The 25,795-nt window shown below is 41.4% G+C and overlaps 1 protein-coding gene across 10 annotated transcripts in view; it reads left to right on the forward strand.

Moving 5' to 3' along the window:
* Positions 1-17,322: 17,322 nt before the first annotated feature.
* Positions 17,323-25,795, forward strand: part of dnm1a (dynamin 1a) — a 501,477-nt gene continuing 493,004 nt past the window's right edge. For 7 of the 10 annotated variants that reach the window (XM_051931967.1, XM_028809129.2, XM_051931970.1 and 4 more), the window contains exon 1: positions 17,323-17,751. In XM_051931967.1, the coding sequence (XP_051787927.1) occupies positions 17,591-17,751 (161 nt within the window). In that variant the 5' untranslated portion in view covers positions 17,323-17,590. The remainder of the gene's footprint in view (positions 17,752-25,795) is intronic. The other 3 variants (XM_051931973.1, XM_051931972.1, XM_051931974.1) reach the window with 1 other exon arrangement.

Here is a 25,795-nt window from a genome sequence, read left to right on the forward strand (position 1 = left end):
CACCAGAACTACTGAAGAAAAATAATGGAATACTTCATTCACCACCTGCAATTTCGGATCCACAAAATGGCGTTCTAGACAAGACGTTACTTCCACTTCATTCTGGTGATGTCACTTTTTCCGGTCCCCATATGATGACGTCACTTCCAACTCCGCATGATGACATCAGTTCCGGTCCCCACATGATAGTAATAATTAATAATTCTTTGCATTTATATAGCGCTTTTCTCACTACTCAAAGCGCTAAGCAATTGCAGGTTAAGGGCCCAACAGAGCAGAGTCCCTATTGGCATTTATGGGATTCGATCCAGCAACCTTCCATTTGCCACTGCAGATCCCTAGCTTTCAAGCCACCACTCCGCAGAGACTTCTGGTCTCAGATGTTGGCTATGTATTTCTTTAATTTTCTGACAAGTCCACTGGACATTATACGGGGCAATTTCCCCAACTCTTTTTCAGTCTGCAAGTCTCCTTATTTTACCACAGCTTCATTTATTTTTCTGTCCACACCTCCATCTCATCCTTCACATTTCTGCCACATTTAACTTCTTCTCTTGTGCTAACTTTACTGTCCATGTCTCAGCTATGTAGATAACTGTTGGTCCTACCGCTGTCTTAAAAAACCTCATCTTGAACCTTTGCCTTAATTCTTCAATCACATAATATTCTTGATCCCTTCTTCTAAATGTTCCATATACACTGCACTTTATAAGTTATCTCCGTCTTGCGTTAGCACTTCTTCATCTTCTTGTTTTCCCACTTCTAAGTGGAGTCAATGGGCTTGATTAATCTTCTCCTTACAGTTCCCCAGTCAGACCCTTCAATCTTCAGATCTTCTTTTACTTTATCCATCCACCTCTGCTTTGGCCTCCCTTGGCTTTCTAATCCCCTGGACTTCCACTCCCATCACTCTTTTGCCCACATTTTCATGGTTTCTCCTCATCACATGTCTATACCACTTGACCCTATACATTCTTCGATTTCTCCCCCACATTTGTCGTACCTCTGATTGCTGCATTTCTTATTCTGCCCTTTTTTTTAACTGGCTAGGGATCTGTTCCAGCAAACAGAAGGTTTCCGGTTCAAATCCCGTAACCACAAGAAGTGACTCTACTCCATTGGGCCCTTGAGCAATACCCTTAACCTGCAAATGCTCCATCCTGGGTATGACGTTAATCTGCATCCAGCCCTGTAAGCAAGTCTTCCAACTTGCTGGGAAAACTTGGGGATTGGTGGCAGGATTAGCACTCCAGCCACTGTAAAAAAACCTCACACTGTTCCAGTGCAGTGCTAAGATGTCACCCGTTGTACAGCTGTACTCGGATCTTAATCCAGGTGGGTTGCAGTGTGGTGGGTGCGGCAACGAGCTGTAATCAGCGCATACTCCCATACTCCTCGCTACCTCACACATATCCTGGGCAATCCTCATACATTTCTCTGGTCCTCCTTTCTCTCAATACATCCATAACCAGATCAAAGAGGTAAGAACTTCAAGACCTCCTCTAACTGGGGTCTCCTCTGTTACTCCAACACTGCTTTTAGCCCTTGTCCTCACTCCATCACACATATCCTGGACAATCCTCACACACTTCTTTGGTCCTCTTTTCCCTCTCATGCCCCTCCAGACCTCTTTAACTCTTTCAAGGCTGATGTCGACTTAACGATGGTAATCAACTGTAAACTGTGACAAAACCAACCATTACGTTAGACTCTTGTTGGTAGAAGGAAAGTTAGATTCATTGATTTGACTGAGATTCCCTGTGCTCATGTGAGTAGCAAGGCGCACACAATGGCAAAATGGCACTGACATCTGGCGAGAGATCAAAGCGAATCCGAAAAGCAAAATACTCCGTGGACGATGTCTTGCCTATTATCTCTGAACTGGACTATGACTTGTTGGACTCAGATTTTGATACAAGTGATCAAAAACGAATGTGAAGTTCCAGCTTCAGCTGATCGGTCCCCAGCTAGTCATGGTACTGATAATGTTTGTCAGGGAGGACTGACACTTAACAATGATAAGAGGTAGAATCCAGATTGTAATGCAACTGCAACTGTGAACTGCTGTCCCAGCCACGTGAAGACAGCCTGGCAACAAGCCTGCCGCTCATTCTTGGCAAACTGGCAGCCACAGCATGCAGCAACAGTCGTTTTATGTTGATTTCTGTGTGAAAGCATCATTTTTTGGAGAAAATATTCAGCTCTCAAAGAGGTAATCATCTCACCCCATCCTATATTTTGGAATGTCTGTCCCCTTACACTCCCAAGTCAGATCTTCAAATGCAGGTCTGCTTATAATTAGAAGAGCCAACCCAAAAAGATGTGGTGAGGCGGCCATTTGCTATTATGCACCTAAAATTTGGAAGTCTTTACTTTAATTCGCCAGGCTAATACTGTAGAATGATTTAAAAAACTGCTAAAAACATGTTATTTTAAAATGACTTTCTCGTAGCTACATTTTATTTGTATCCCTGTTAGTCTATATGGACATTGAATTATCATTTTCCTCTCGGTTCTGTAATTCTCTGGTAATCTCCACTATTCTCTGCTGTCTTTTCTGGTTCTTTTATGGTGGTGATCTGCTCCACCACCACCACCTGATCAAGGCACCACACTGCCCCCTGTGTTTATATATATTGAATGGCGGGTGTCCCATATGTCCACTTGACCAACATCATCAATTTCTTCCATGTGGTGCCTGAAGACTATTAGGATTAGGACTATTAGAATATCTATGTTAGGTAGAATGGCCAGTGGGGGCTGAGCATCTTTTTGGCCTTGGAACCCCTGCAGATTTTGTTTTTTTTTTTTCTCCAGCCTAATAAGAGTTTATTTTGGTTTTTATCTGTCCTCCTGAACATCCGGTGTTACCTTTTTCATTGTTACATCTTCTTCTATAATACGCTACCATGGCTGTCCGTTTGTCTGTCCAGGATTTTAAATCACCTGTAGTTTGCAAACCATTTGAGCTATTGACTTGAAATTTGGTACACATATACAACGTAACATCTACTATCCACTTTTGGGGTGATGATTGACCTCCAAGGTTCTTCTTCTTTATATTTTTATTTTATTTTATTTTAGAATCAACTCTCGGCAGCAGGCAGCAGAGCAGCTGTGTTGCATATACGTATGGGCTACGTTCTCATTCCCTACCACCTTCATGCCCAGAGGGGGCTGGGTGGTCTCATGGCCTGGAACCCCTGCAGATTTTTTTTTTCCTCCAGCCATCTGCAGTTTTTTTTTTTTTTTTTTTTTTCTGTCCTCCCTGGCCATCGGACCTTACTCTTATTCTATGTTAATTAGTGTTGTCTTATTTTAATTCTTACTTTGTCTTTTTTTTTCTTTTCTTCATCATGTAAGGCACTTTGAGCTACAATATTTGTATGAAAATGTGCTTTATAAATAAATGTTGTTCTTGTTGTTCACTGTCACTTCCTCTTCCTCTTCGTATCTTAAATCATTCTTGAGGCAGATTGAAGACTTAAGTGCCAGCTTAAGTGAAAATTTAAAGAAAACGTACTAAGTAATTGTAACACAAAACACTGACTTAATCAGTTTTATTAATAATAATAATAATAATAATAATAATAATAATAATTCATTACATTTATATAGTGCTTTTCTCAGTACTCAAAGCGCTATCCACACAGTGAGGAACCAGGAAGCGAACCCATACATGAAAAGATGTCGATGAAAGAAGAGAAGAAACGGGCCGCTAGGGTGGAGAAAAGAAGAGCTGCTCAGGAAGGAACAAGTCCATCAACCTCTGAGCAAATGAATGATAAACGTGCAGAAAATGAGGATGAAAACTAGGAATGCTCACGTCAAGTGTATTCCCATGCTGTATAATATTATTGCTTAATCGTGTTTTTTTTTTTTTATTTGTACCCTCCCCCACCATAACCCATCGTCTATGGGGACAAGGAACGAAAGCTTTAGATTCGTCAAAAACTTCGATCTCCGTTTTAGAGTACCCTTATACCGAAAACACTGATATCTCAATGATGTGTGTGTGTCTTTCTGTGAGGGCGTCTGTGTGTCACAGTTTCTTGAGGACAGTCTAGAGCTAAAACGGCTGGATAGAATAATACCAAACTCGAAACTTAAGCCTGTTATGAGGTGACGATGTGCTGATTAGTTTTTGAGTGAAATCGTGCAAGAGAAAGACACACTCTAAAGGAACCCTTAAATACCATATTTCTGCAAATAATTATGAATTATTCTTGTCAATTTGCTATACAGAGGCGTGACCACGGGGGGGGCTGGGGGGGCACTGCCCCCCCCAGAGACAAGCCGTGCCCCCCCCTGAGAAAAACTCTGGAGAAGAATAACATTTGATTTTCAAAACTGAGTTGCTTTCCGTTTGAATTTGCGGCCTATCCGTCTGTGTCTCCTCCACTAGACAGGCACCGTGAGTATCACAGTTCACTTCGCCGCACATTTTGCAGAACGTTTTGAACCTGTTGACCGCATTCTTTAATTAAAACAGCGTAACACCAAAGGCTATGCAGAGGTGGCTTATTAAAAAGCAGACATCTTCAACCTCTGTCCCTCCGCAAGCTGCTGGCTCCAGGTTGAGCCCAGCACCGCTGCTACCAACACGGAGCACAGCGCACCCACGTCGGGAACTGAAACGCCAAAAGATGTAGGTAAGCCTACGCAATCCTCCAGCTCTGCGCCCGTGTCGGGTACTCCAAACCTCTGCCTTCAACAAAATATACAGTCCGGTCTGCCTGACTTACATATGGATAGCCCATCCCAGCCCATTTTAATTAATTATCCCAAGTGCGCATTCAGAAAGACACTCAGATGACTTAGTGCAAGCTGATATCAGTCTCGACCATGGCTTGAATATTCTGTTGTCCGTGATGGCAGCTTTTGCTTTGCCTGCCGCAAATTTAGTGTTTCCAATTCGGGCCATGAGGACATCTTCACCAAACATGGCTACACTAATTGGAAAAAAGCTCTAGAAAAAGACGGTGGCGGCTTCCACAAACACGCATCTGGTATCCCGCACGTCAGAGCCATGTCTGCATCACAGCACTCATCACTGGTGTGTCTTCAGCTGCATGCGAAAGCTCTTTCTCTACTTTGAACCGCATTCTCACTCCACTCCGCCGAACAATGCTGCATTCAAGGAAGAGAAATTTAGTCATTCTGGCACATGAGAAAAACATCACAGAAAATCTAGACATGAATGAATTTACTTCAGAATTTGCCAAGAGTAACCGCAGACTGGTCTTGTAGATAATATCCGGTTAAACACTGGAAACTGATGTCCTATAGCCTCCCATGACTACAATGAGCCACGTTTCTGTTCTTGCTCTCATATGTTGTATACATTTGACTTTATCGATATTTACCTTGTAGTTGTAGTTCTATATTTGTTCACAAAAAATAATAATACAAGTTCCATTGCCTCTGTTAATTTTATTGAAGAATAGGTTATGATTTATGCCACAATTTTTGCTTTTATATGTTAACATAAAACTATGTTGTTATTATTATTTGACCCCCCCTACAAAAATGGGGATGGATGGATATTTTTTGCCCCCCTAGACAAGCCAAATGCCCACCCACACATGATGTTCTGGTCACACCTGTGTATTGTAATGACCCATTAGAGTGGTAAATAATTACTGAAATGTTATAGAATAGTTCAAGTAACTTGGTTCCTGGGGCGTGTGAGAGATAGAGGCACTGTTGACCCCTTGAACCCTCAGACCAGACTTCAGACCCCAGATAAAAGTCCAAATAATGGTTTATTATAATAATACAGTGCACAAAGCACCCTCCTCTCCACAATACTTATACAAATAACCAATAATCAAATAATCCTCCACTCTCCCAGACGCTTAGCCACCCTGCCTCCCAACTCAGCTCATCTGTCTGGGATCTCCCACAGTCCTTTATAGTCCTCGACCCAGAAGTGCTTACCAAGCCCTCAGTCCATGTGATTATCCAGCACTTCCGGGTCAGCTAAAAATTTCTCTTTTTCTTCAGCCCGGAAGTATATCATTTCTTCCGTTCCCGTGACTTGGAAATACTTCCGGGCAAAATACGGAAAATATAAATCCCTGGGCCTCCCTGCAGCGACTCCTGGTGGCCCCCATGGTATCCAACAGGGCTGTGCATTATAACTCCACTGTCCATGATTCCCTGCTGGCATTCGGGGCACCTCCATGCTGCAAGGAGGGTTCTATCTGGCGGCCTGGGGGTATTGGCCGGGATGAATGGCCGGCCATATCTCACAGGCGTCAAAGGGGGCCTTCAAACCTGTCCCAGTTACACCAGTTCTGTCTGGAGGAATAAGCCAAAATTCTAGCAACTTATTATAAGCAGCTTGCGGAAGGAGGCCCAAAATGTTTGTCTCAAGTGAAACAATTTAAAGGCAATGCTACCAAATATGAACAAAGTGTATGTAAACTTGTGACCCATTAGAATTGTGATATAGTCGATAAAAAGTGAAATACTCTGCGGCCAGTGAACATTGTTGGAAAAAATGACTTCTGCCCTCAAAAATTAGACATGTTAAACGATATGCCAAATTTATAGTTTGTTAGTATAAAATCTGTGGTGGGCTCATAAAGTGAGTTTATAGAATTCACCCCAAGTGTATGTAAACTTCTGACTTCAACTGTATGTCATCACCGTTCTTATCCCTTTAGACGAATCGTATTTATGTTAATGTGCACACGTGAGATTCTGGGACCTGTGACATTCCACACTTTTGTCCTTGTAATAAAATGACTCAGCTGAAAGCCTTTGATCTTTGGATATACTAGGTGGCTCTGCCCCCTGCTCTCTTCGCTCGCCAACCCCCAGGCAGTTGTTACACGCTGGCCACTTTGCGGCCCTGCCGCTCGCGTATGGGGAAGCGGATGTACAATTTAAACAGATTGTTATTTTCATGGGAATTGCTACATATGCATAATAGAACTAACTATTTTACATTACAGCAAGTAATTAACCATATTAAAAAATCGTAAAACGTAATAAATTGAAAGAAAATTATGTTTCATGTTGCGTTATAAATGCAAAGAATTATTATTATTATTATTCGCTGCATCATACGTTTTCGTTCTATTTGGCTTTGAAATTAACACGCGATTACTTTTTAAACTTACACTTTTACTGTAAAACTTCAGCAAAAACAATTTTTGGAATTAACTTTTCATCAATATTGCATTGAATTTTGATTCAGTGTTTGGACTTACATCGTGACAACGCAACGTATAACTGCCCATGAGTGAATATCGTTTCTTTCTCTCTAATAAATTAACCAACTTTTTCGAATGTTTGTCCCTGTGATTTGTTAATTGTCATAGCAAAAGTTATTCTAACGGGAAACTGTAAACGTTTTAATACGAATGGCATATCAAGATCTCCTTTGGGGTCTAATGTTATCCGCGGAAGATGTACTACATTACCTTTCTTGTTGCCTGTTAAAATTTACATGTCAGAATTGTTCGACCAATTTTCAATACAACTAATCTTGTCCTATTGCACAGCCCATCACTCAGACATAAATTACGCACTAACATTACGACACTTCCTTCTTTCAACAGTAATTCATGTGGTGGGAGACCAGAAGGTGTTAACAGTTGTGGATATTCTACGGGATATTGTAAATTGATGTTTTCATCTTCCTCACCATCACCACCAACTGTATCAGCATAGACTATTGATACGCATTTAACCGATTTGCTGTGTAACCGATCAACAATTTTCATGTTAATTCATTTGACTTCATCGTTTCTCGGTGCTAGGATTGCCCGTGTACTCATTTTTTCTGCTGATAACTCTTTTTGATGAAATTCTTCAATAAGATTTGGACATAATAAGTCTTCTTTTATTGGGAACTTAAAATGAAAAAAACGTTCAAATTTATAAGAGCTGAGAGCGCAGGAACTGTGTCTGACAATAGCATTCACACCAATGAGAGGTGAGAGGATTGTGGGTGTGGGCCGTTAACCGGAAATGGCTGAGAGGGAGGCAGGACTTGAAAAATCTCTTGGCAATAGTCTCGTCTCGTCTCAAGATTTTCTTTCATAATAGAGAGATTTTTAATTTCTACAACAAGGCTCTAAGGATCTAAGGCTCAGATCCTTTAAATCAGGGCTGAGCAACGCTGATGGTCCTGGAGGGCCACAGTGGCTTCAGGTTTTTGTTCCAACCCAATTGCTTCATGAGAAATCATTCATTGCTGACGAAGCACTTAATGCTCAAGTGACATCTTTCTGCTTCATTTCAGTGGTCTCACTTGTTAAGATTTTGAACCCTTTAATTGCTTATTTTTGTCTTTAACAGTTGTATTCAGTCAGGCAGTCATTGTCCAACCTGCTATATCCTAACACAGGGTCACGGGGGTCTGCTGGAGCCAATCCCAGCCAGCACAAGCCGCAAGGCAGGAACAAACCCCGGGCAGGGCACACACACACACAAAGATTGCCAATCCACCTAACCTGCAAGTCTTTGGACTGTGGGAGGAAACCGGAGTACCCGGAGGAAACCCATGCTGACACGGGGAGAACATGCAAACTCCACGCAGGGAGGACCCGGGAAGCGAACCCAGGTCTCTTTACTGCAAGGCAGCAGCGCTACCTACTGCGCCACCATGCCGCCTTCAGTTGTATTTATTGTTCTTTATTAGGAATAAGACACAAATGACAAAGGGACTAGCAGTTCTCCATCAAGCTTGTCTCCATTTCCACCCACGTGTATTCATCATTCACTATTTGGTTTAATGAAGAGAAAAAGAAAAACTGAAAATTATCTGTTTCAGGCTTCAAATCACTTGGCTGACGCATGTTATCATTAGAAAGGCAAAAAAAAATCTATGATTTAAAAATGTTCATGTGAATTCATTTATAGAGCACATGTAAAACAACACCAGTAATGCTGTAGACCAGTGGTTCTCAAACTGTTGGGTGGGCTCCCCTAGGGGGGGCGCGAAGTAACAAAAATGGGGGCGCGAAGATGTGAAAAAAAGAAAACAAGAATCGAAAATATGAAAAACTAGCAAAATACCCGTGCTTCGCAGCGGAGAAGTAGTGTGTTAAAGAGGTTATGTAAACATATATATACATATCTACATATACATATATATATACATATACACAGCCATATATATATACATATATATATACACATACATACACACACATATATATATATATATATACACACATACAGACACATATATATACATATACATATTTACATATCTACATATATATACATATCTACATATATATATATATATATATATATATATATATATAGACATACATATATACATACATACATTCACATATATATATATACATACATATCTACATATATATATATATATATATATATAAATAGCCAAATCCTGCAAATAGCTGCTTTTAAATTTTTATTAAGAAGAAAAGAAAACCTTTTTAAATTGAGGGAAAATATACCAATAACAATATGTTAAGGATCTTTTTTTTTTGTGTCAGTGTCGTCAGCCGCTCTCTTGTGTGATGTTGCGATGTCCACGGCTTTATTTAATGTTAGCTAAGACCCGGCACTTAAAAGTTTCTCGCTACAGCAATTTTAAGTCCGTTACAAAGTGATCCAAAGTCTCGTTTATACCTCATGTCTTCTCATTAAACTTGTATGTTGCAAATATGGTATTGCAAACAGCAGCGGGAGCGTTTCTATAAACTTAATTTAAACTTACGTTTTACACCGTGCTTTGTTTCCGCAGTATCGAAGTGATCACTCGTGCTGCATTCAGTCAGTTCACGTGAGCCGCTCTCTTGTGCCTTCTCAATTGTGTAATGAATGTTTTCTTCAGCGCTCTTTGGAGCTCTTCCTTGTTTTCAGTTCACGTGATTACGTAGGAGGCGTGATGATGCGATACGCGACTCCGCCTCCTCCATTACAGTATATGGACAAAAAAGAGGTTCCAGTTATGACCATTACGCATAGAATTTCGAAATGAAACTTGCCTAACTTTTGTAAGTAAGCTGTAAGGAATGAGCCTGCCAAATGTCAGCCTTCCACCTACACGGGAAGTTGGAGAATTAGTGATGAGTGAGTGAGTGAGTCAGTCAGTCAGTCAGTCAGTGAGGGCTTTGCCTTTTATTAGTATAGACTAGCAAAATACCCGCGCTTCACAGCGGAGAAGTAGTGTGTTAAAGAGGTTATGTAAACATATATATACATAAACATATATACATATATATACATATCTACATATACACATATCTACATATACACACATACATACATACATGCTTTGCCTTTTATTAGTATAGATACATGTTGTTTTGAATGTTTTTCTATTAATTTTGGTTATGTGTTAATGTGAGCGTTCAATGGCCTTTCCACGTGTTTTGTTTTTTTTGTTAAGAGGAGGAATCACAGAGCTATACTGAGCTATGCAAAGATATGTACAGGTGCCTCTCAATAAATTAGAATATCATCAAAAAGTTAATTTATTTCAGTAATTCAATTTAAAAAGTGAAACTCATATATTATATAGATTCATTGCACACAGAGTGATTTATTTCTTTTCATTTTGCTGATTATGGCCTACAGGTAATGAAAACTCAAAATTCAGTATCTCAGAAAATTAGAATATTACATAAGACCAATAAATAAATGATTTTTAACAGAGAAATGTTGGCCTACTGAAAAGTCTGTCCATGTAGGCCAGTGGTTCTCAAACTGTGGGGCAGGACCCCCTATGGAGGCACGAAGTAACAGAAAGTGGGGGTGCGAAGATGTGAAAAAAAGAAAACAAGAATCGAAAATATGAAAAATACATCTATTGAAACCAAAGCAAATTAACTTAAACTACATTCTGATACTAGAAAAATAAATATAGAGTTAGATAAATGTCGATAAAAGTTAAGTAGGTATAATAAAATATGCATCTATGATATATCATTAATTAAAAAAGAACAAATTGGTATTAGTAGGCTCCTTTCAAAAAAACGTTAGGGGGGGTGCGATTAAAACTGTTATGAAAACTCGGGTCACAAATACTTAAAGGTTGAGAAACGCTGATGTAGGCACTCAATAGTTGGTCGGGGCTCCTTGTGCATGAATTACTGGCATGGAGGCGATCAGCCTGTGGCCCTGCTGAGGTGTTATGGAAGCCCAGGATGCTTTGATCGCGGCCTTCATCTCGTCTACATTGTGGGGTCTGGTGTCTCTCATCTTCCTCTTGATAGATTCTCTATGGCAGTGTTTCTCAACTGCTCAAGTGATCAGCATTACTTCACAGTATATTTCTATTCAGAATTCTGACGCTAATTTTAACAAAGGGGAAAAAATCACCCTTTTTGACATATAGTCTCACTGTAACAGCACACTCACAAAACTGTTCATTTATCGGCTTCTTGAAGAAGCAGACATACTTCTGTAAATGAAGTGAAGCTTATACACCACATCCCAATGAGACCCAATCAAAAACCTACTATAGTCCATAGCTGCAACAGTCCTTATACAGTAAGTTAGGTGTCAGGATGAATTCTCCTCAAAATGACATTTAACATTTAACATAGAGGAAGCAATAAGTGCTTGATGACACCATGTTCAGTAACACCTGAATTTGTGTTTGTCATTTACAGTATTGAAAACTTACAGTGAAATATGTTATTTTGTGCCACCTTTTGTGAGCACAGAAAATATCTAAAAAAGATATGGAGGACTGGGGTGGCATGGTGGCGCAGTGGGTAGCGCTGCTGCTGCCTCGCAGTTAGGAGACCTGGGTTTGCTTCCCGGGTCGTCCCTGTGTTGAGTTTGCATGTTCTCCCCATGTCTGCGTGGGTTTTCTCCCTCAGTCCAAAGACATGCATGTTAGGTTTAGGTGTGTGTGCCCTGCTGTGGGCTGGTGCCCTGCCTGGGGTTTGTTTCCTGTCTTGCACCCTGTGCTGGCTGGGATTGGCTCCAGCAGACCCCCATGACCCTGTAGTTAGGATATAGCGGGTTTGATAATGGACCGCAGTCTTTACCAAATCTTGTTACTAAAATTTCACACCACCACAATGACCATAAGCACATTGTCACAGGGTGGCACAGTGGTAGCGTTGCTGCCTTGCAGTTAGGAGACCCGGGTTCTGCGTGGGTTTCCTCTGGGTTTCCTCCCACAGTCCAAAGACATGCAGGTTAGGTGCATTGGTGATTCAAAATTGTCCCTAATGTGTACTTGGTGTGTGGGTGTGTGTGTGTGTGTGTGTGTGTGTCCTGCGGTGGGTTGACACCCTGCCTGGGACTGGTTCCTGCCTTGCACCCTGTGTTGGCTGGGATTGGCTCCAGCAGACCCCCGTGACCCTGTGTTCAGATTCAGCAGGTTGGAAAATGGATGGATGGACATTGTCACAGCTTACAAGTAATGGATGGATGGAACAGCAGTTTGCTCTATCTAGTGAAGAAAATTAGGAGCCAGAGTATCCTGAAGCAGTGTTTCCCAATATGGGTCATGAGTTTCTGTTCTTTATAATAGTATTGGGTCTCGGCTAGTTGCCTAAGCGAACGTCATTGCCACGTGATATATGTTTGCTCCCAGCTCTGATGCACTCAATTCCACCCACCCCACTCTAATAACCATCTTTGATTCACAAAGGCATGTGAGTTGCAAAGACACAATCATGTGAAAAAGTGGGTCACATAACCAGAAAGGTTGAGAAACATTGCTGTATGGGGTTTAGGTCAGGCGAGTTTGCTGGCCAATCAAGCACAGTGATACCACGGCCATTAAACCAGGGATTGGTAGTTTTGGCAGTGTGGGCAGGTGCCAAGTTCTTCTGGAAAATGAAATCAGCATCTCCATAAAGCTTGTCAGCAGGGGGAAGCATGAAGTGTTCTAAAATGTCCCAGTAGACGACTGTGCTGACTTTGGACTTGATAAGTAAAACACAGTGGACCAACACCAGCAGATGACAAGGCTCGCCAAATCATCACTGATTGTGGAAACTTAACACTGGACCCTCAAGCAACTTGGATCCTGTGCCTCTCCACTCTTCCTCCAGACTCTTGATTACTAAAGGAAATGCAAAATTGACTTTCATCTGAGAAGACGACTTTGGACCACTGAACTGTTAACCGTCCAGTCTGTTTTCTCCTTAGCCCAGGTAAGACGCTTCTGACGTGGTCTCTGGTTCAGGAGTGGCCTGACTCAAGGAATACTGTGAGAGGTGTAGCCCACGTCCCCATTATGTCTGTGTGTGGTAGCTCTTGAAGGACTGACTCCAGCCGTGGTCCACTCCTCAAGATTCAAGAGTATTTATTGTCATTTCATCCATATACAGTAGTACAGCATACAGCTAAACGAGACAACGTTCCTCCAGGACCATAGTGCAACATAAAACACAGGACAATGAAGACTCCACAACACATAACATAAAAGACACATAATATATAACAAGGTGCATGTGAGTCAAATGTGCAACCATGTGCAACACTGCAGAACAGAACACATATATCAGATATCAGATTGGTCCATGAGTGTTCAGGAGTCTGACTGCTTAGGGGAAAAAACTGTTACACATTCTGGAGGTGAGGGCCCAAATGCTTCGGTACCTTTTTCCCAATGGCAGGAGTGTAAACAGTGAATGTGAGGGGTGTGTTGGATCATTCACAATGCTGGTGGCTTTGCGGATGCAACGTGTGGTGTAAATGTCCATGATGGAGGGAAGAGAGACACCGATGATCTCCTCAGCTGTCTTCACTATCTGTTGTAGGGCTTAGCGATCATTATCACCTCCATTCCAGAACATTGTACTTCTCCCTCTGCATGAATGCCTTTGTAGATTTCCAACTGTGTTTTGGGTCATTGTCTTGTTGGAATATCCAACCCCTGCGTAACTTCAACTTTGTGACTGATACTCGAACATTATCCTGAAGAATATGTTGATATTGGGTTGAATTCATCCGACCCTCGACTTTAACAAGCGCCCCAGTCCCTGAACTGGCCACACAGCCCCACAGCATGATGGCACCTCCACCAAATTTGACAGTAGGTAGCAGGTGTTTTTCTTGGAATGCGGTGTTCTTCTTCCGCCATGCAAAGCGCTTTTTGTTCTGACCAAATAACTCCATTTTTGTCTCATCAGTCCAAAGCGCTTTGTTCCAAAATGACTCTGGCTTGTCTAAATGAGCATTGGCATACAACAAGCGACTCTGTTTGTGGCGTGAGTGCAGAAAGGGCTTCTTTCTCATCACCCTGCCACACAGATGTTCTTTGTGCAAATTGCGCTGAATTGTAGAACGATGTACAGATACACCATCTGCAGCCAGATGTTCTTGCAGGTCTTTGGAGGTGATCTGCAGGTTGTCTGTCACCATTCTCACAATCCTGCACATATGCCGCTCCTGTATGTTTCTTGGCCTGCCAGACCTGCTGGGTTTAACAGCAACTGTGCCTGTGGCCTTCCATCTCCTGATTCCATTCCTTACAGTTGAAACTGACAGTTTAGACCTCTGAGATGGCTTTTTGTAGCCTTCCCCTAAACCAGGAGACTCAACAATCTTTGTTTTCAGATCTTTGGAGAGTTGCTTTGAGGATCCCATGCTGTCACTCTTCAGAGGAGAGTCAAAGGGAAGGAAGCACAACCTGTAATTGACCACCTTAAATACCTTTATATCTCATGATGGACACACCTGTCTATGAAGTTCAAGGCGTAACAAGCTCATCACACCAAGTAATCAGCATTGAGCAGTGACAGGCATTCAAATCAGCACAATGACAAGGGGACCCACATTTGTGCACAGCCAGTTTTTCACATTTGATTTAATTTCATACAACTAATTACTGCTTTCCTGTGGTGGGTTGGCACCCTGCCCGGGATTGGTTCCTGCCTTGTGCCCTGTGTTGGCTGGGATTGGCTCCAGCAGACCCCCGTGACCCTGTGTTTGGATTCAGCGGGTTGGAAAATGGATGGATGGATGGATACATACTGCTTCACTAAAAATCTTTGTTCAGAAAACACCGCAGTACTCAGATGTTCCTAGGAAATGAAAGACGTACCACTGTTATCTTTTTTGTTCAAAGTAGAGTCAATTATTATGCAGGCTGAGAGGGGTTCACAAACTTTTTCATATGACTGTAAGTTCTTCTTATTAAGCAATTGGGTTGGAACAAATACCTGCAGCTACTGTGACCATCCAGGAATGACTTTGCCCACCCCTGGTCTAGGAGGACAGTCAGTAATAAGAGAGACATCATGAAATAGTTTCAGGAGGGCCGTCTCAACAAACCATGATAACACCTAAAGCCAGACTGGTAGATCTTAAAGAAATTTAACTGACGTGGTAGACTTTAAACACTAACAAGCCATGACATTAAATAAGATCTGTTATTGGGGAGGAATGCCTTCTAATTAAGCAGGGTCGTCTCAATGCATGGGCATGCTGGGCAGTTGCCCGGGGGCACCCATGAGCATAGGGCCCCATGTTAATCTATGTATGTTGTGACTTGCTGTCAATAAATAAATACTAGACTGTACTAAACTATAAATATTTGTTATCGTGTTACAAGTGGACATTGGAATTCGCCTCTGATTTAGTATCACGGTCACGTCTGCAACCTCACATGCCTGTGTGTACGGATCTCACACACGACATAATATAAGATAGATAGATAGATAGATAGATAGATAGATAGATAGATAGATAGATAGATAGATAGATAGATAGATAGATAGATAGATAGATAGATATGAAAGGCACTATAAGATAGATAGATAGATAGATAGATAGATAGATAGATAGATAGATAGATAGATAGATAGATAGATAGATAGATAGATAGATAGATAGATAGATAGATATGAAAGGCACTATAAGATAGATAGATAGATAGATAGATAGATAGATAGATAGATAGATAGATAGATAGATAGATAGATAGATAGATAGATAGATAGATAGATAGATACTTTATTAATCCCAATGTGAAATTGTATAATATAAAAGCGTCTATGTGAACGTCACTTCAACTCAATTCTCTGCAAAGAAATTTCACAAATGTTGGAGTTGAACACTTGATTAATAATCAATAATTCATAGTTATTTCATACAGTGCCATCTCTGTCTGTATGGTTTACCAATTGAGTATCATTTATGTGTTAAAGTTTTTGTGTTTTCCAAGGCTCGTGTTATATTGTACAAACATTTGTGTTGATTCATCTTTGCTCTACAACATGGTTTTTTTTTAAGTTTAAACACTGATTTTATTGGAAGTACCAATACAATAAATATATGTTTAATTTGATCGATCATTTACATTTTCATTCCTGTGAGTGGTTGTGTAGGTAGGGACCGCAGTGCACTGCTTTGCCCCGGGGGCCTATAATGCTGTTAAGATGGCCCTGGTGCAGGGTATGTGATTTGGGGCTCTCTGGTGCCCCCTTGTGGTTACGTTCCACACAGCCATCTCAACAGTCTCATTTGTGATGACGCATCTTCACCAGCTTTCCTTTTACTGCCCATGTCTCAGCGCAGCTCCACACATCATTGCTGGGCTTGCCAATGTCTTATAAACCTCACCTTTAACCTTCACCCTTAATTCTTTGATCACACAATCCTCCTGATATCTTCTTTCAATTGTTCCATCCACAATGTACTCTGTGGGTTATTTCTGCAACCAAGCTACCAAGTAGTGTGTTGGACAGAAGGACTTTACGGGCCTTCAAAACTCAACTTGATGTCTCCTATTTTGGAAGAATGAAGTGGATAAGACTGGTGAGCTTTGTTGGGTTGAATGGCCTGTTCCCATCTACATTGTTCTAATGTTTTATGGTTACTGGGACAAAATGACAGGGTCCATGAAAAAAAAAACATGGCATCATGGGAAGAAGATATAAATATTTATACAATAAACTTGATATTCTGAAAGAATGAAGTGGATAAGACTGAAAGACCTGTTCTGGTATAAATCTTTCTGATGTTCTAATCTAATTGTCTATCTTGGGCTATCACTGATTATATATATTTAAGTTTCTCCACTATTCCCTGCAGGTTAACCTCCATGCCACCGTTTGACAAGAAACTACTTTGTTTCTTTATGTTCTTGTGGTCACTCCATTAAAAAGTTGTATCTTAAACGAGACTGGTGTTGATTTTTAATTGCCTCCGCGATCATGAACTGAACAGGGAAATTAGAAAATGGATGGATTCGCGAATGTTGTTTGTGTGATGCTTCGGACAAGCACAGCATGATTGCAACGGATTCAGGTCCCACGAGAAACTACAACTCCCAGAAAGCACCGCACGCACATTCGATCTGAAGCTCCTCCTGGTGGCCAGAAAGGGAGCTTACATTTTTCAACCCAGAATGCTACATTGAAGACACGGGAGAAGGGCTCATTCTCTTGCTCCCTTAGGCAGAGGCAGCGGAGAGGGAGCACTGCAACGTCGGGATCGTCGGTTCAGGAGGCAGACAAGGTTTAATCAATGAAGGTGCATGGAAAAATAAAGTAGCCGGCACAGCGATCCGAGAGAACCCCGGACAGAAGGAGCGATCGGCTTTGTCGGGGTGGGGGTTTCCTCGTTCAATTTCATTTTTTATTGCCAAGCGATAAATAGACAATCTTATTTTTTTTCGAAGATGGGTAACCGAGGGATGGAGGAGCTAATTCCTCTGGTTAATAAACTTCAGGATGCCTTTTCAGCGATCGGACAAAATGCCGACCTGGATCTGCCACAGATCGCCGTTGTCGGCGGACAGAGTGCGGGGAAAAGCTCCGTTCTGGAGAACTTCGTCGGGAAGTAAGTGAATCCCTGATTGTGATGTTTATTTTAAAAGTGTCATCCGTCTTAATTGAACACACGCACATACAAACAGATAGATAGATAGATAGATAGATAGATAGATAGATAGATAGATAGATAGATAGATAGATAGATAGATAGATAGATAGATAGATAGATAGATAGATCATATTATTTGGCCCAACCCCCAGTGTTGGTTTAAATCTCCAGGATTATACATTTTTTGCAATAAGGTATTGCATAAGCGCTGTTTAGCACCAACTGTATCCGTTTATTCTGAGTAGTTTAGAGATACAGAGCCGCCTTGTTGATTTCTCCGATTTGACACTCCGTATTTCTCCTGCTGTGCGTCTTTTCTTGTCGGATTGATCTCTGAATGACACCGAGGACCTCTGGGCACGTCTTGTAAATCGGCTCGCGCGGTGCCTTTCATTATCCATCACTAGTGCTCTGCACTGACATAGCCGGTGCTTCACACTTGTATTTTTCAGATGGCTGTGTATGGGGGTTGGGGGGGGGGGGTTGGTTGTTTTTTCATTGACATTACACTGCGGAGCCATTGCATGAAAAGTAAACACTCATTGGGCTTGTAGAGAACTAGAAATGACCGTCAGTATCATTAGCCGTGACATCTTCACGCTTGCGTCCGCTGTCCTCATCAGATCTTGATGGCACCTCCAATGAGCTGCACGTCTCTTCAGTATCGTGAAGCTGCTGCCCTTGCAAAAATGGCAGATTGGCATTCAGTGAACAGTTCATGCCATATATACAGTAATTACACGGCTTACAGTTACCTCTTTCTTTTTTTATCGGCCCTATAATAATATTAAATTATATAGTGTCTATGCACGTATACTTCAACCTTAACACGTAGAGGAAAGAAAATATTTTAAGAAACGACAAGTGTATGTTTTTTTGCACCAATGGGCGTGCAGTCCCATAGGATCACATTGTCGCGCGATGCTCTGTATGAGCAAACCTTATTGGGCATCATGGCGATATACAGCACAATACTGACTCTCTAGTCGCCATTATATACAGACGAAAAAAAAACAAGAAAGGTCTCCCTATAGACCTTGAGAAGGGGAAGTGTTCGAATCGGGCTGCGCAAGGTACAAAGAAACCAGAGACCTGTAACCTTCGTAGATGTCATTCAAGGATTCGGAATGTCAAGCTGGCTGTAGGCGCTTCGAGCAGGGACAAGGCGCTATATAAATAAACTGTATTATTATTAATAATTACAATAATAATAATACTAAGAATTATTATCCATATCTTCCATAGCTTGTATAGTCCCATTCTTGTCTGTTTATCTATCCATGAAGCACTATGAATATTGGAAAGGCGCTATACAAATAAAATGTTACAATATACAGCTATAAACAGCTATATCTTGCATATCTTGTATATGTCTTTCAGTCTAATTCATATGTATCTGTCTATGAAGCGCATTGAGCATTCTACATAAATAAAATACATTATTATTATTATTATCATCATCTATATCATTTCTTGGATAGATAGATAGATAGATAGATAGATAGATAGATAGATAGATAGATAGATAGATAGATAGATAGATAGATAGATAGATGTGAAAAGCCTTTCATATCTTTCTATCTATTGCTTGCACATCTTTTAGTCTCATACTTTGCTTTTCTATGAAGCACTGGAACATTGGAAAGGCATGATATTAATAAAATGCATTCTACTACTACTATTATTATTCTACATCTTACATGTCTTTTATAGTCTCATTCATCTCTATCTTTCTATTTACCTCTTACACATCTTTTAGTCTGCTTTATATCTATTTAGGAACCACTTTAAGCGCATTGCAAAGGTGCTATATAAGTAAAGTGTATTATTATTGTTTTACATATAGTCTAATTTAATTTTATCTATTATATAGTTTCTTGCGTATCTTTTATACACTCTCGCATAATCTGTTACATGTGTTTTAGTCTTGTACATATCAATCTGTCATTGATGAAGCACTTTAAGAATGAGAAAGGTGTTATATAAATAAAATGCATTATTATTATTTTTATTGTTTTACTTATCTTTAATAGTCTCATACATCCATGTCTACTATCTATCTATCTATCTATCTATCTATCTATCTATCTATCTATCTATCTATCTATCATTATATAGTGCCTTTCATATCTATCTATCTATCTATCTATCTATCTATCTATCTATCTATCTATCTATCTATCACATATATTTTATACAGTCTCGTTCATCTATATGTATTTATTATATACAGTAAGTACCTTACATATCTATCTCTCCCTGGAAAAGGCGCTATATAAATAACAATTATTATTGTTATTATCTCTAACTCTCTCACTCTCTGTCTTGCATATCTTTTATAGTGTCGTTTATGTCCGTCTTTCTTTAATTTCAGTACAGTATGCGCTAAAGACCCCATTAGATGAGGAATATGTAATCCACTAGACACAAAAATGAAACGTCTTATTAGGATGAGCTTCTCAAACGCAGCCCCTCCATACTTTCGACATAAACTTTTAATTTTTCGTTGTGTTTTTCCTTTATTATTATTATTATTATTATTATTATTATTATTATTATTCGAGTTTTTCAGCCCTTCGGATGAATTCGATTTTGCACAACCAGCAGCACAGCCGGATCGCGCGTCCTCCTATGTGGAATCCCTCGGGTATGAGAGAGAGGATCTTTAATGATAACATTCCGCCTTACCGATATGCTAAACTCCCCCCCACCATCCCTTTCCAATCCCACAATCCACACCATGCCTGCTGTAGACGTGCGTGTGCACCGCGTGCTGCGGCGGATGAACGCTGCGCCTCGGTCATTGTCGCTGTGCGTTTCTGCCAGCTCGTGTCATTTGAATCCGCTGCGGGCGCATCTCGCTGTAAAATGCGAGCGACTCGCTGGTGTTAGTTGCCCTCTGCCAGTCCTTCTTCAATAAAAATACAACAGAAATATTCCTATGTTCTTCTCTGTGTTTTTCTGTTTGAAAGAATGAATGGTAGTTTAGAGACCATAGGCAATGGACGGCCGCCGCGTGCGCGCGACTCTGTGTGTTGTCCTACCGATGCGCGTGCAGAGGACAGATCGGGCGCTCTCTCGGTGCGCGCCCCCGGTCGAGATGCGCTTTCCACTGCAGCAGCAGCAGCATCACTCGCTGCGCTCCCAGCCCCATCCCCAGCTCATCTTCTCTGTTTCAATGCGTTTCACAACAGCTAATAATATGCTAGTTGTGCTGTGGTAGGCTGGAGGTCATGTGATGAGAATGTAATGATGAATTGGCAAAGCTCTGTAGAGTTAGCAACGCTCTGTTTATGAGGTGAGCTGCAGCCGAGCAAGAACGACTGAGCATCACCGTGCACGACAGTGACTGGACACTGTCCTCCATTTCCCGCATGCCACAGCCTTTGCTACCTTACATTGATATTATTAGCACCTTAAAGTATCCAGACCCCTGCACTTTGTTGACATTTTATTATGTTGTAGCCTTGTGCTAAAATAATTTAAATTACCCCCCCCCCCCCAACCAATCAAGCAACATTCAGTACCCCAGAATGACTAAACAAAACCAGGTTTTTGCAAATTTATTACAAATAAAAACTGATCACATTGACACAAGGATTCAGACCCTCTAATCAGTACTTTGTCGGAGCCACTTTGGCAGCCATTTCAGCCTGGAGTCATTTTAGGTCTGAAGTGCCGAGCACTTGGGATTTGGGGATGTTCTGCCATTCTTCTCTGCAGATCCTCCCAAGCTGTGTCAGGTTTTTATTATGGTAGAATAATGAACTCAAATTACTGAATAAAATCCCGGGTCCTCCCCGCGTGGAATTTGTATGTTCTCTCCGTGTCTGCGTGTGTTTTCTCCGGGTGCTCCAGTTTCCTCCCACAGTCCCTTCAGCAGGTTAGGTGCATTGGCGGTCCTAAATTGTCCCTAGTGTGTGCTTGGTGTGGGTGTGTGTGCCCTGCGGTGGGCTGGCGCCCTGCCTAGGGATTTGTTCCTGCCTTGCACCCTGTGTTGGCTGGGATTGGCTCCAGCAGAGCCTGTGACTCTGTGTTAGGATATAGTGGGTTGGATAATGATTGACTGAATGATGACTGACTTTTGAAAATGTAGGTGCCATGGGGTGAAAAAAGTTCGGGACCCCAGGACTAATAAAAAAAAAAAGTCAGCTCAGAGAAAATAAAAGTCACACTCTTTGCAATTCAGTGAAAGACAGGATAGATAGATAGATAGATAGATAGATAGATAGATAGATAGATAGATAGATAGATAGATAGATAGATAGATAGATAGATAGATAGATAGATAGATAGATATGAAAGGCAGCAGTATATAACAGATAATAATAATAATAATAATAATAAATTTTATTTATATAGCACCTATAGATAGATAGATAGATAGATAGATAGATAGATAGATAGATAGATAGATAGATAGATAGATAGATAGATAGATAGATAGATAGATAGATAGATTTATTTTAATTTTAGTATAGTAGGCAGGATAGATAGATAGATAGATAGATAGATAGATAGATAGATAGATAGATAGATAGATAGATAGATAGATAGATAGATAGATAGATAGATAGATAGATAGATAGATAGATAGATAGATAGATAGATAGATAGATACTTTATTAATCCCAATGGAAATTTCACACACTCCAGCAGCAGCATACTGATAAAGAAAATGTTAAATTAAAGAGTGATAACAATGCAGGTATAACAGATAATAACTTTGTATAATGTTAACGTTTACCCCCCGGGTGGAATTGAAGAGTCACATAGTTTGGCGGAGGAACAATCTCCTCAGTCTGTCAGTGGAGCAGGACGGTGACAGCAGTTTGTCGCTGAAGCTGCTCCTCTGTCTGGAGATGATCCCGTTCAGTAGATGCAGTGGATTCTCCATGATTGATAGGGGTCTGCTCTGCGCCCGTCGCTCTGCCACGGATGTCAGACTGTCCAGCTCCGTGCCTACAATAGAGCCTGCCTTCCTCACCAGTTTGTCCAGGCGTGAGGCATCCCTCTTCTTTATGCTGCCTCCCCAGCAGAATAACACACGAGTACAGCCATCAGCAGTAAAATGAGTGTCCACCTCATCATTGAGAGGTTTACTTACCTCGGCAGTAACATTCATGTCTCTGGTGACTCTTCCTATGAAGTCAGCGGATGGATTAGGAGAGCATGGGGGGTCATGAGGTCACTGGAAAGGGGTGTGTGGCGCTCCCAATATCTCTGCAAAAGGACGAAGGTCCAAGTCTTTAGAGTCCTTGTGACATGGATGTTAACCTGTTACTCTCCAGTAAATCCTTGGGTGCCGCTGGTTTGACTTTGTGTTGCTGACGGTATCCAGAATGAGGCACATGACCTGCATTGTGAGGGAGCCATCAGTTACGGCACTACGGCCATGTGGCGCGTTTACCTGAGGGTGAATCGGCTTGTAGGATACTTATTGTTGGGGACCCGAGTGGCTGGACCAGGCCAAGAGGATGCCCATGTAACATCTGACTGCAGCAGATAGACGGCCATTTCCGGAGGGTGGGACTGGACCATGTGTTCACCTGGGAGTTTGCCAACCGGGATCCCGGGCTGTTTCGTCATGTGGTGGGTGCGACAACACTCTATACCAATGCATGCTCACCAACCTGACCTGACCTGAGTAATTATCCAATAATTCACTCACACAAAATGTATCGTTGATCAAAGTTCACCTTTGCCTCCATGTCTCACCCAGGGTTCCTTTTTAAAATTCATTTTCAGGTTGATTATGTGCATCTTTCTTTATTTTTGGTTTTGTCTATGTATATAAGCTGCCTTTGTTATGTTTTATGGCTGATTCCCCAAGAGGCATGGCCACCCGCCAATCACTGCCAGGCTCTGCCCTCCACTCTATAAATCTGGAGGGTCTCCCACAGTCCCTGGTGGTTCATTATGAATTTGCTATCAGAGTGGTGAGCTCTTGTGTTTTGCTTAATGATTTACTGGATTTAGTTAAATTTATTTATTTATTTGACCTAGTGCTCTGTTCTTGGGATTTTGTGTCTGGCGTCTGTTGGATTTTGAACTGGCCTTTAACAGGCATTGTATATTCTTGGGGTTGGGTGCAGGAATGACAGTTCCAAAATACAAAGAAATTTTAGGGTGCCAACTGGATCCTTCATTTTACATTTCAGGTCCATAAGTTTTTTGGACAGTGATACTATTTTCATAATGTTGGCTCTCTGTGTGCCACCACAATGGATTTGAAACAAAGCAATCAAAATGTGATTGAAGTTTAGACTTGCAGTTTTAATTTAAGGCATTTAACAAACAAATATTGTATGAGCCATTCAGAAAAGTCTGTCATTTTTATACACTGTCCCCCCATTTTCATGGGCTCTGAAGTATTTGGACAGACTATCCATCCATCCATTTTCCAAGCCTCTGAATCCAAACATAGGGTCACGGGGGTCTGCTGGAGCCAATCCCAGCCAGCACAGGGTGCAAGGCAGGAAACAAACCCTGGGCAAGGTGCCAGCCCACCACAGGGCACACACACACTCCAAGCACACACTAGGGACAATTTAGAATCGCCAATGCACCTAACCTGCATGTCTTTGGACTGTGGGAGGAAACCCACGCAGACACGGGGAGAACATGCAAACTCCACGCAGGGAGGACCCGGAAAGAGAACCCAGGTCTCCTAACTGTGAGGCAGCAGCGCTACCCACTGCGCCACCATGCCGCCCTAGACAGAACTAATAGAATCATTAATATAATGATCGTTTCAATATTTGGTTAACAACAACATTTATTTCTATAGCACATTTTCATACAAATCTGAGGTGGGTTGGCACCCTGCCCGGGATTGGTTCCTGCCTTGTGCCCTATGTTGGCTGGGATTGGCTCGGGCAGACCCCCGTGACCCTGTGTTCGGATTCAGCGGGTTGGAAAAATGGATGGATGGATTTTCATACAAATGGTGGAGCTCAAAGTGCTTTACATGATGAAGAAACAGAATAATGACAAAATATATAAGACAATAAAATTAGGGAACACTAATTAAAATAGAATAAAAGTAAGGTCCGATGGCCAGGGAGGACAGAAAAAACAAAAGAAAAAACTCCAGATGACTGTGGAAAAAAAAAAAAAAACATAATCTGCAGGGGGTCCGAGGCCACGAGACCACCCAGCCCCCTCTAGGCATTCTCCCTAATGTCAATGACCTCACAATCAGTCCTCATGGTATTCAGGGTTCACATGGAAGAACTTGATGATGACGATGGTCATGTGGACTTCTGGCCTTGTAATCCATCAATGGAGGGACATCACGGTGCTTTGATCAGGTGGTGGTGGCGCAGATCACAACAACACAGAAAACCGGATAAAGAACAGAAGAGAAAGTAGGGGTTAGTACAGATTACGGAGCCACCAGGAATGATAATGATAATTAAATGCATATACAGAATATCAGGATAAAACTAAAATGAAGCTGTGAGAAAGCCATGTTAATATAATGAGTTTTCAGCAGTTTTTGAAAGTGCTCCACTGTATCAGCCTGGTGACTTTCTATTGGTAAGCCATTCCAGATTTTAGGTGCCTAACAGAAGAAGGCCGCCCGCCTCACCACTTCTTTTAAGTTTAGCTCTCAGAATAATAAGCAGACCCTCATTTGAAGATCTAAGGTTACGATTTGGAGTGTAAGGTGAGAGACATTCTGAAATAGAGGATGGAGCAGAAAGTAAGCAGTTAAAACTAATCAGGAAAGAGTGACAAAGCCTTTTCAACTTCTCCACAGTGACAGCCATTTTGTCCAAATGGAGAACATCTGGAACAATGGTGTTAGGATACGAAAAGTGTGTGAGACCTCCAAAGTCAGGCCAGGGCCTCTCTTAAACTTGCCCAGGAAAAGGCCTCACCTAAGGCAGCCTGACATTAAAACTACTGGTTCAAAAATACTAAAAATGTCCCAAAATTAACATGTGGATTTGTGACACTCCCCCAAAGTGTCACACAGTTAAGTCATTTATGACTG

This window comes from Erpetoichthys calabaricus, chromosome 9, assembly GCF_900747795.2.
Source record: "Erpetoichthys calabaricus chromosome 9, fErpCal1.3, whole genome shotgun sequence".
Lineage (NCBI taxonomy): Eukaryota > Metazoa > Chordata > Cladistia > Polypteriformes > Polypteridae > Erpetoichthys > Erpetoichthys calabaricus.